We start from the raw sequence: 12,683 nt of genomic DNA, 5'->3' as shown, positions 1-12,683 counted from the left end.
CAACCTGTCTGTTTTTATGCCAATACCAAGCTGTTTTTATTACTGTAGTTCTATAATAGAGCTTGACATCAGGGATGGTGATGCCTCTGGAAGTTCTATTGTTGTACAGAATTGCTTTGGGTATCCTAAGTTGATTATTGTTCTTTCAAGGTCTATGAAGAATTGTGTTGGCATTTTGATGGGGAGAGTCTGTGGATTGCTTCTGGTGGATTATCATTTTTACTATGTTGATCTTACCTGTTCAAGAGCATGGGAGATCATTCCATTTTCTGGTATATTCTTCAATTTCTTTCTTGAAAGACTTAGAGTTCCTGTCCAACAGTTTTTCATATCTTTGGTTAGCTGTACCAAAAGATATTTTCAGTTCTTTGTGGCTATTTTGAAGGGCAATGTTTCTCTGACTTCTTTCTCAGCATTTTTTATCCTTTGTGTATAGGAAGACTACTTTTTTTTTTTACTTGATCTTGTATCCTACCACATTACTGAAGGTATTTATCAGCTGTAGAAGTTTTCTAGTAGAGTTTTTGGGGTAATGTATATGATCACATCATCTACAAATAATGAAATTTTGACTCCTTCCTTTCCAATTTGTATCCCCTTGATCTCCTTTTGTTGTCTTATTGTTCTGACCAGAACTTTAAGATCTATTTTGAATAGATATGGAGAGAGTGAACAGCCTTCTCTTTTTCCTAATTTTAGTTAAATTGCTTTGAGTTTCTCTCCATTTAATTTGATGATGTCTGTCAACGTGGTATATATTGCTTTTATTATGTTTAGATATGTTTCCTATATCCCTGATCTCTCCAAGACCTTTATTATGAAGGCATGTTGGATTTGGATGAATACTTTTCAGCATCTAATGAGATGATCATGTGGTTTTGTTTAGTTTATTTGTATGGTGAATTACATTGATAGATTTTCGTATGTTGAACCAGCCCTGCATCTCTGGGATAAAGCTGACTTGATCGTGTGGATGATTTTTTTGATGTGCTCTTGGATTCAGTTTGCCAGTATTTTATTGAGAATATTTATATCCATATTTATGAGTGAGATTGGTCTGTAATTCTCTTTCTTGAGTCTTATGTGGTTATGGTATCAGTGTATTTGTTGCCTCATAAAAAGAGTTTGGCAATGTTTTTATTATGTGAAACACTTTGAGGAGTATAGGTATTAGCTTTTCTTTAAAGTTCTGATTGAATTCTACACTGAAAACACCCAACCTTATGCTTTTTTTGGGGGGGGGTGAGCCTTTTGATAACAGCTTCTATTTCCTTGCAGATTATATGTCTATTTAAATTGCTCACCTGGTTTTGACTTAATTTTGGTATGTGGTGCCTATCCAGAAAATTGTCCAATTCTTTTACATTTTCTAATTTTAAAAGTACAGGTTTTGTAGTATGATGTAATGGTTCTCTGGATATCCTTAGTATCTCTTCTTCTGTCTCCCTTTTCATTTCTGATTTTGTTAATTTGCATGTTCTCTCTCTGCCTTTTGATTAGTTTGGATAAAGGTCTATCTTGATAATTTTTTCAAAAAAAAAACCCAGCTCTTTGTTTCATTGATTATTTGTATTTTTTTGTTTCTATTTTGTTGATTTTGACCCTCAATTTGATTATTTCCTGCTGTCTTCTCCTCCTGGGTAAGTCTGCTTCTTTTTGTTCTAGAGCTTTCAGATATGATCTTTATTCACTAGTGTGAGATTTCTCTACTTTTTTATGTAGGCACTTTCTCTTAGCACTGCTTTCATAGTGTCTCATAGGTTTGTGTAAGTTGTGTTTTCATTTTTGTTGAATTCTACTAAGTCTTTAATTTCTTATTTCTTCCTTGAACCAAGAGTGCTTTAATTGAGCACTGTTCAATATCCATGAGTTTGTAGGCTTCCTGCAATTAGAGTTGTTGTTAAATTCTAACTTTAATCTATGGTGATCTGATAAGATACAGGGGTTTATTCCAATATTTTTTTATCTGTTGAGGTTAGCTTTGTTACTGAGCATGTGGTCAGTTTTAGAGAAGATTCCATGAAGTGCTGAGAAGAAGATTTATTCCTGTCTGTTTGGGTGGTATGTTCTGGAGATGTCTGTTAAGTCCCTTTGAGTCATGACATCTGTTAGTTCTATTATTTCTCTGTTAAATTTTTGTCTGGTTGACCTGTCCATTGTGGAGAGTGGGGTGTTAAAGTCTCCTACCATTAATGTGTGGGGTTTGATGTGTGACTGAAGCTTTAGTAGTGCTTATTTTATATATGTGGGTTTTCTTGTATTTGGGGCATAGATGTTCAGGATTGAGACTTCATCTTTATGGATTGTTCCTGTTTGAGAATAAAATGTCCTTCTCCATCTCTTCTGAATGATTTAAGTTTGAAGTCTATTTTGTTAGATATTGGATAGCAGCACCTGCTTATTTCTTAGGTCCATTTGACTGGAAAATCTTTTCCCAACCCTTTACTCTGAGGTAATGTCTATATTCTGGGTTGATGCATGTTTCTTGTTTAAAGGAGAAAAATGAATCCTGCTTTTGCATCCATTTTCTTAGACTGTATCTTCTTATAGGTGAATCGAGTCCATTGCTACTAAGAAATATTAATGATCAATGATTGTTAATTTCTGTTATTTTTTGGTAGTAGTGTTTGGGTGTTTCCCTTCTTTGGAGTTTGTGTCTGTGAGGTTATCTATTGCCCATGATTCTGTGGCTATAGTCAGCTTCCTTGCATTGGAGTTTTCTTTCTAGTATTTTTGTAGGGCTGGATTTCTGGATAGGTATTGTTTAAACCTGGATTTGTCATGGATTATCTTGTTTATCAATGGTGATTGAAATTTTTCTAGTCTGATTGAAATATACTAGTCTGGGCTTGCATTTACAGTCTCTTAGTGTCTGTAACACATCTATCTAGGACCTTCTGGCTTTCGTGGTTTCCATTGAGAAGTTTGGTGTAATTTTGATAGGTCTGCCTTTATATGTTACTTGACCTTTTTCCTTTACAGTTCTTAATATTTTTCTTATTCTGTATGTTTTGTATTTTGTGTTTATTATATGATGAGGGAACTTTTTTCTTTTTATTTGGTTCAGTCTACTGGTGTTCTATAAGCTCCTTGCACCTTCATATGGATATCCTTTTTTATGTTGGGAAAGTGTCTTCTATGATTTTGTTGAATATATTTTCTATGCCTTTGAGCTGGAGTTCTTCTTCTTCTATCTATATTATTCTTTTATTAGATTTGGTCTTTCCATGGTGTCCCAGATTTCCTGGATATCTGTTATGAATTTATTGGATGTAATGCTTTCTTTCACCAGTGAATCTATTTCCTCTATCATATAATCAACATCTGAGATTCTCTTTTATCTCTTGTATTCTGTTGGAATGCTTGTCTCTGTAGTTCCTGTTCATTTACCCAGATTTTCTATATCTAGAATTCACTTGATTTGTGTTTTCTTTATTGCCTCTATTTCAGTCTTCAAGTCTTGAGTTGTTTGAACTGTTTGCTTCATCTGTTTGATGTTTCTTTTTTTGTTTCCTTTGAGGGATTTATTAATTTCTTCCAATTTTTTCATTTTTTCCTGCACTTATTTAAAGGAATTTTCAATTCCTTTTTAAAGTTCTCCATCATCCTCATAAGGTTATGTTTAAAATTGTTTTCTTCTGCTTTTCTGGGTTAGGATGATCAAGTCTTCATATTGTATGACAACTGGGTACTGGTGTTACCATGTTGCTTTTTAGGTTGTTGAATGAATTCTTGCATTGGCGCCTACCCATCTCTTCCTCCATTTGGAGCCTGCAGTGTCTTTGCCTCCTGCTCCAATCCTTGAAGTGGCTTTGTCTTAGGGAACTGTTCGTTTATTTTGAACTGTTGTTGTCTGTGTCTCAGGGAGTGACTGAGGCCTCTTTTAGCCTGCTCTCTTGGCCAGCCTTCTTGTTCTGCTCTCTTGGTTCCTTCTCTTGGTTCACTATGTGCATTCACGGCCTGTGCTTCAAGCTTCCTATCTTGGTCCTCTTTGTGTAGTTGCAGCTGGTATGTCAGAGTTTCTCTTGAGGTTGCAGGTGGTGGGGGGAATAGGAGGGTTTTGTGGTATAGAGGTACTTGTAGCTTGCAATGTTCTATTGATGGGGATGTTGGAACAGCCTACCTGCAGAAAGCTTGCCTGCTGGCTGAGTAGAGAAGCTGAGGCAGGTGGGGGAGAGGCCTGGGGGTTTCTCCCAGTATGGAGAGCCTAGAAAGTGGCCTGTCCCACCGGGTGAATGGTCACTCACCTCTTGGTCCTCTCTGTGTATTTGCAGCCTGTGTTTCAGACTTTCTTTGAGGTCACAGGGGATAGGAGCATTTGGGTGCAGAGTGAGACTCGTAGCTTACAGGGCCTGATAGATGGGATGGGGGTGTTGGAGCAGCCTCCCTGCAGAAAGCTCGACTACTGGTTGACTACAGGAGGGGCCCAGAGTTTGTTCCTGGTATGGAGGCCAGCCAAGCATTTGTATTTATATTAATTTCTGTGAGCTTATTTTGGACCAGGTTGTTGAGACATAAAAACTCTGCTCACAGGAACTTATATTTAGGAGAGAGAGAGAGAGAGAGAGAGAGAGAGAGAGAGAGAGAGAGAGAGAGAGGGAGAGATAGAAGGAGAGACGAGAAGAGAGAAAAGAAGAGAGAGATGAGAAGGAGAGAAGAGAGAGAGGAGACTGGAGAGAGATGAGCTAAGGAGCGATCAGATCGATGGAGAGCCTCTTCTCGAGATGAGACTCCTCTCCCAGAGTGCGCCTATCCTCCCAGAGAAGTGCCTCCTAGAGAGAGAGAAACAAGTAATAACAAAGAGGCCATGAAATTTGACAGAGAATAAGGAAGTGTATAGGGTAGACTTGGAGGGACTAAAAGGAGAGAAGTTAAAATAAGTGTATTTATATAACTAACAAAATATAAAAGTAGTATTTTTCAAAACAATTTTAAAAATTCATTCCATAGCTTTGTATAGCCTTCATTCACAGACTTAAATATGTCTTTGTAATTACCTAAAATTACAAATATTGTCATCCTATTTTCAACCTAAGGAACTCTGAAGTTGAGCAGGCACAATAAACCCCATCAAACCTTATTTTGAAGTGAACTGCCCAGGAATTTAGGTAATTCTTCAAAGGTAGCAAACGACAATGAAAAGTAAAATGAACTGGAAACTAAAGCAAAAACATTATGATGTATCTTCAATTTTCTTGTTTCAATCACAACAAGATTATTTTTTAAATAGGGATCAGAACTGGATGTAGAATTACTGAAAAAGAAAACAAATTAAGAGAGATGCCGTTTCACTAATTAATTATGAATAGCTAATTGCAGAAGAATAATTTCAGATAAAGTCAAGGAACTAAAGAAAGAAGTTCGTGTTATTTTAACTTACAAAACTGTTTAATTATCTCCATGATCTCAGACTCAGAACTTAGAAGTATTTCCTATCTAATTGTGGAAATGCTCAAATTACTGGGGTCAACATCCTTGGGAATAACACCCAGACAATTTTTCTGGAATCTCTGAAACACAAAATAACACTCCTCTGCAGTGAATTTAAACAAACAAACAAAGAGTTTGAGAATTAAAGGCATGTATCCCTGGTGATGAAAAAATCTATTTTTCAAAACCTATAACATAAAGAGACTACATCATTCTCATTTTTACTCATTCTCATATCACATAGCCCGATTGTCACATAGGAAGAAGCTTGTTATCACAGAAATAGTGCTGATGTTAAAGTACATGAAATGAAATTATAAGGCTAATAGTACAAGAACTAAAATATACCTACGCCATTCATACATATTTTTCCTAGATCAAAACTACAGATATCAAGTTACTTAAAATAGTGAAGAATTAAGAGAGCCATATTTGTGATTAACATTTAATGGGCACTTTTTACAGATGGAGTTTTTGAAGGCGGTGCTGACGGCATTTTTGACTGAGGTAGACTCCGGGAGCCCACTGAACTAGTTTCTTTTCTGTTTACAGGTTTCTCTGTTTTTGCAGGTGTCGGCTTAATTGGCTCAGTTGGTGGTTTTGGTTTTCTTTCTTTCCTAGAATAAAGAAGCCAGCAAAGACAACCTAATAAAATAAATAAAACAGCAAGTATTAACAGACATGGGTAACAAATTTTTTTCTTCCTCTTTATCTTGGGAGGTGGGCCACTATCTACACTACCTCCATAGCCTTTTACTACACAGTTAGGAGGATCCCACAAATAGTTGCAGTGGCAGTGATGTTTATTGTTGCAGATGCCCCTCTTATGACAGAATGTAGGTGAACAGTTGCTGTCTAATGCAGATATATGCACACATTGCCTACGGATGCAGATATGATCTTGACCACACTCTGTGCCATCTTTCACGTCACCAATGTCATCTAGGCGTGTCCCATGGTGATAGTCAGTGCCCCAGCAAGACAAGCCTTTGACAACAGCAAAGTGCACAGTGCTGTGAGCTTTCATCTTGGGAATTTCTGACACATTATCACACTGAAGTCTTCCACAAAGGGCATCATTGTGTTCACACTTTATGTACCCAGGTCCTTGAAGACCACAGTGTCCAAAACGATCCCCTTTAGAGTGTACTTCTTTGTAGCAATTTGTATTTGCAGCTTTCGCATGCTGGCCAAAAATCTTTCTACAGTATTCGTTACGGTCGTTGCATTGCTTTTCATAGCAATAGGCTGAGACATTACAGGGAATTCCATCTTCCACATATACATCATCTGGACACTTATGGGATGTTCCATTGCACCACTCTGGAAGATCACAAATGTTAGCCTCTTTTCTACACAATGCCCCGGATGGTAAAAATTGGCAGTTTTTACAACAAAGTCCAAAGGCACAGGAAGATCCCAAAGTCAGAGTGCAGTTTGACATACAGCAGAGGTCTTTTGCACAACGCCGTAAAGATCCACAGTCACACTGCTCTTCGTTTTCAACAATACCATTTCCGCAGTACGTCAGATCAAAGATATCCTTCGTGTACATGTTTTCCATCAAACAATTGGCTTTCTGTACAGAGTAATTCCAAAAAGAATTGTAGCTACAGTTGCTAAATTTGGGTATTGGTGGGTTACTAATGTGCATTATGCACTTGCTGTATCCACACTTACATGTATATTCGTCATGGCTCATGCCCAAATTATGGCCTAAGTGATGAGCCACTCCAAGGGCACGAAGGTTTAACGTTCTGTTTATGAAGGTAACAATTGCACAACTACGTTTTGGATCACACATCCCACTTGTTGAGCCTATGCCACTTAATCCTCTCAAATGCCTGTATATGAAAAGATGTGTGGTATCATGTTTTAATCGATGAAGAATGTTTCCAGCTTTCCACTGGCAATACAGTTTAAGAGATTTTCTTACATCATCTATTACAATAAAGTTTTTCTTATTCCAAACCTCCAAACCAACCAACAATATTCTAATACCAATTACATCATAAATATTATCCACCATATTGATCACAGCATAAAGATCTGACATCATTATCGTGTCATTACTTTTATAGTGTTCATATAGAGTCTTATCCACCACCACTACTAATTCAACAATTCTAACATGGGTCCACCAGTCTTTAAAGTTACTTTGCTTGAGAGTGGAGTTAGCAGTTGTTTGTAACTCCATTTGGCATGTTATATTATCTTTCATAAGGCTGGAAATCTTTGAGTCTGTTTTATTACCATCCATTTTATAGACCAGATGTTCAAATTTGGTAGAAAACTTCTTGGGCATAATTTCATAAACATTCTTATTTATCTCTAACAGTCCTTGAAAGCCCCCAAAACAACTGTTGAGGGAAACTAAAGATCCTGGGTCCCCCTCCACATAACCATGATAGTAGCAATCATTTTTTACAAAAGGGTAGTCTTCAAGCAGAGAACCCTGGTCAGAGTAGGTGAACACTGGGAGGTTCCTGGCTAGAAAAAATGTGTTGATCTTCATGTGGATAATATGTCTCCGGCCTGCAAGTTTCAAGCTGTAGGATATCCAATTTGGAGGTTTCATGCCTCTGGCTTTCCCAGTTACCTTCAACGGAATCACTACTTCTGTGGGACTGTGGGAGTGTTGATGTCCAGCCTGGGTGAGTCCAGGAAAAGACAGAAAAATTCCAAACAATTGTGTTAGGAACAAGATCCTCATACATAACAGTGCTTCAGTCATAGTCATCATGAACATGTGCCTATACAAATGTTGGTTCAAAGATTGAAGGTCTGGGAGTCATTGCTACTATGGATTCTTCTAGGCTGGCCAGTGTGTGGTGATAATAATTAGGCATCCATCCTCTGGAGGGGTCAAATCATTAGGTCTGTATCCCTGTAAGTAAAACAGAATTAAAAAGAAACCAATATGGATGAGAGTGGTTATGAAAACCTGGAAGAAAGGGAGGGAGGGAGGGAGGGAGGGAGGGAGGAAGGGAGGGAGGAAAGGAGGAAGGGAAGGTAGAAAGGAAGGAAAGGACAGAAAGGAATAAAACTAGTTTGTGGTACGGTCAAGGAATGATTAAAGCCATTGTTTGAGTGGCACATGCCAAGAATCTCAGCACTCTGAAGACAAGTAAGTAGAAGGAAAGTTTAAAAATAGATTCAGTTATGTAGAAAGACCCTGGATCAAAAAACTCAAAGGACTTGCCTAGCATTTTCAAGAATTCTCAGCAAGCAAATGAAAATAATATTAGAGAATGGATGCGGGCAGGCAGTAGGGAAGGAAGGGAAAAAGGGAGAAATTGAGTGGCATTTGTACTTAAATATTGAGAGTCAGGGCCTGAAGAGATGATGGCTCAGCAGTTAGGAGCACTACCTGCTCTTGCAGAGGACCCATCTTACTCCAATGCCCAGCACCCACATGAGTGCTCACAACCTGTAACCCCTGTTCTCCAGGGTCTAATGGCCTCTTCTGGTCTTTATGGCTTCTGTACACATGTGGTACACTTACACACATGTATTCCTATACACAGACACATAAAGTAAATCAATCTTTAAAAAAAGTAGGTAACAAGAGAGAGAAGGCACAAGAAAATAAAATTGGGTATACATGATTTTTATATTTAAGTCACCAGAAAAATGAATTAGTTTTGCCATTATATAAGTACACAAGCAGTTTTATTTTCAGATAATCCCAATTATATTTGTTTAATTAGAGTACTACTGGCTTTTTCTTCAATTGTAGATGATAAATTATTTGCCAACCCTAAATAAGAGATATTTTTAAAAACCACTCTTGTGTCATTTTTAAATATATTTAATATTAGCAATCAAAATCTTCCATGTGGCACAACATTTAATTTTCTTTTTATTTTGTAACTTCCTCTTCTCATCAGAAATGAAGACAGTGAAGCACACCATTGGTTATACACACACACACACACACACACACACACACACACACACACACACACAAAATCTTTAAAATGAACAAACAGAATGTCTGTCTGAAACAGAGTGCTGAACAAGGCTCAGCATAAAACCTCCAAAAATCAAAGACAAAAACAAAGAAATTGAAGAAATATTGCTCATGTCACTTGACTAAGAACCCACAATTTCAACAAAGACTTAGTACTTTGTCTAGAACTCGGACACATATGCACTTGTTTTTCAGAGTGGCAATTTCAGAGATTTGACAACTGTACCTAGTATAGTATAACTCCTATAGATAAATAAAAAACAGTTTCAAAATATCAGGTGCATGATGGTACAAAAATTATGTATCAATTTAAAATATAAATTTCAGAGAAAACAATGCCACTGGGCTTCTTTTCTCCTTATTTTTAACCAGTTAATCCTTATTTTCTAAGATACTACAGAATAGTATTAAAACCTAAGGAAGGCATGATTATTAGTGACACAACACCAAAAGTCCTTTGGGGTATGTTGAGGAAAGAAAGATGCTACCATTCCACAAATCCACTGGAGATCTTAGCCTTTCAAAAAGTGAGAATGCTAGTTTTGTGCTTAAAATAAATACGACAAACATAGAATCATCTATAAATTATCCCTACTAAAATACTAAATTCTTAGCTAATCAAAATTTAAGAGTTAATATCTATTTATATTGGAAATGAGACAATAAAGGAAAAATCAAACAGTCTCTAAGAATAAAATGAATAAATCAAGATATGATACCTTTCCCTAGACAACTAACTTGTTTCTTTTCAATAAGTCAATGGCATTAACAAAGACAACAAAAAACAGAGGGTGATACAGATGTAGACTACAGGAGTATAGACAGGGCAAATTAATACAGCTGTGGACTTTTATGACTCCTGGTTAACATAAGCAAATGGTGTAACTCTGGCATCAGAGATAAATTCATTGCAAGAAATGTTTGATAAGTTTGTTGAAATAATAATTGCTTTAGTGTTCTACAAAACACCTCTGTTAGAGATGCAGCAGTAAATGCATATGTAGAAATTGCAAGGTCTAGACAGGTGCTTGAGAGTTTTCTTCTCTGGTTTGTAGCTTTCAGAACAAGCTTGGTTATCACTGTTCTATGTCCTGTATAAGTTACAAGATCACCAAAGAGCTAAATATGCTGCTTCCTGGCCTTCTGAAGTCATGATTCTTCCATTTTATCTGTCTCTGTTTCTGTCTGAGTGAGGTGGGGAAAGACAGAGACAGACAGAGAGACAGGCACACACACAAATGGGCTGTGGGGGGGGAGGAGACCAAAGGGGAGGAAGGAGGGAGGGAGAAAGAGAGAGGGGGGAGAGGGAGAGAGGGGAGGGAGGGGGAACGAGGGAGAGAGAGGGGGAGAGAGAGAGAGAGAGAGAGAGAGAGAGAGAGAGAGAGAGAGAGAGAGAGAGGAGGCAGCCCTGATGGATAATATCTTGTCTTTGAAGTCATTCTCTAAGATGCACAGGCTGAGAATTTTCCAAATATTCAAGCTCTGATTTTTGTTTACTTTAGAAATCCCTTTTTCAATAAATTTATCAGTTCTTCTATTTACTATAAGCAGTCTGTAGGAACCAGCCTGTTCTTTTGAAAAATCATTTACAAATATCATCAGTACTTACCCAGTCACATCACAGGACACTGGATATATCGGAATAGAAGATTAAAATAAGATTTTTGTCACTTCATAATGAGAATTGTCTTTCTATTGGTTTTCAATCTACTGCAAACAAAATGCCTTTAACAGCCCGTACGTCTACCAACAACTCTGCTCCTGATGGTATGTATTCCTCCAGAAAATATGATGGTTTCTGTCCATGCACCCGTTTTTCTTTTTGAGCCATCACTAAATCCTGATTACTAACAGTCACAGTCCTAGCTCATGCCTCAGAACTCTACCAGTTTCTAACCATCACTCAAGGTCAAATCCATGTCCATCCTTGATTACGAGAGGATGCTGTTTCTCAGCTCTGAAATCTCACAGATCACATAAGATAACAAAAGCACCTCTGACAAAATATTATAGACTGAGTTGTTGCTTAAACTACAGAACTTTATGTTCCAGGGTTATAGAAACTGAAGAATCTAAGGTAAAGGTACCAGTGTGGCTGAGCTCTGGTGACAGTACTCTTCCTGCCTAGGAGAAGCCACAGTGACTTGTGTCTTCATATGGCAGAGAGCTGGGAATGAGAAAGGAAATAAGAGAAGGAGAAAGAGAAGGGAATGAAAAGAGAAAACATGAAAGGGAAAGAATCAAAACCCTGGTGGCTCTTCCTAAAGGGTCTCTCCAACAAGATCTCTTTTTAAACCAAAGCTCATTACATTGGGCAGCAAGGCATTAACTTATGAATTATGACACAGTTCTGCTCCACAGAAATGGTCTTGTGATTATTGTCACTCAGTCCCTTTCTATGATTTTGGTAAGTTCATGGGTTGGAATCCAAAGAAAAGGAAATCCCAGTTTCCTGTAGTAACAGGTTAACAACACTTGTGCCAATGCATAAGGACCCTATAAGAATCCTCAGAACCTGAGGAAAGCTTAATAGCACTGTACGTATTAATAAGTTGTTTGACTCCTCTTTTGAAATCTCTCAGAGCAGAAGATTATACAGAATGCAATTCATTTTAGGGCTGTTTCTGTTTTATCTACCAGACAGATATTTGAAGAACTTGGTTACTTAATGTTTTGTCCCCAAAATGGTAAGCTAAAGGGTCTTTGAGCGCCTGTCTTCGTGCAGTCTTAGCAATCAAGTTCACCTTAAAAAATTGAGGAATTGGGACCTCAAGTGTAGTGTTTAGCATGTGTAATCCCCTGGGTTCAACTCTTAGAGATAAAATGTAAAAGAAAATAATAGTGGAAGAAAGAGTATGGAAAAGAAGAGAGAAGGGTGGATGGGATGGAGACGAGATGGAAAAAGAAGGAAAAATGTGTATCTAATTCAGTGTCAGAAAGAGAATGGGTAAAAGTAATAGAAGATAATGTAATAGAATTTTTTTTATACTGTTTGCTTTAAAATAGTAATGAGCATCATGCTCACTATGGTACAGGTACCCAATAGATGTTAACAACTAATTCTCAAAATGTATTCATAACAAAGGCGAAAAAAAATGAAATTGAAATAAAGTGTTATTTCAGCAAACTTACTGTTTTTTTTTTCAGAAGAAAGGGTCCTTCTCTAAATCATGATATTAAATAGTATTAAATCAGTTTTCATATAGGAAGCCACTGTTATCTTTTATGTATCATTAAACATGTCATTATGGGTGATATGTGATACACAACTTAAATAGCC

The 12,683-nt window shown here is 37.2% G+C and overlaps 1 protein-coding gene across 1 annotated transcript; it reads right to left on the bottom strand.

Annotated features, from left to right (window-relative positions):
• Positions 1–5,875: 5,875 nt before the first annotated feature.
• On the bottom strand, positions 5,876–8,170 carry Adam29 (ADAM metallopeptidase domain 29). Its single transcript, XM_038325503.1, has one exon. The coding sequence runs from the start codon at positions 8,168–8,170 to the stop codon at positions 5,876–5,878; it is 2,295 nt and encodes a 764-aa protein (XP_038181431.1).
• Between the last annotated feature and the right edge of the window lie 4,513 nt (positions 8,171–12,683).

This window comes from Arvicola amphibius, chromosome 4 (genome assembly GCF_903992535.2).
Source record: "Arvicola amphibius chromosome 4, mArvAmp1.2, whole genome shotgun sequence".
NCBI lineage: Eukaryota > Metazoa > Chordata > Mammalia > Rodentia > Cricetidae > Arvicola > Arvicola amphibius.
Note: the sequence above shows the minus strand (reverse complement) of the source record. Positions and strands in the feature narration are given on the sequence as shown.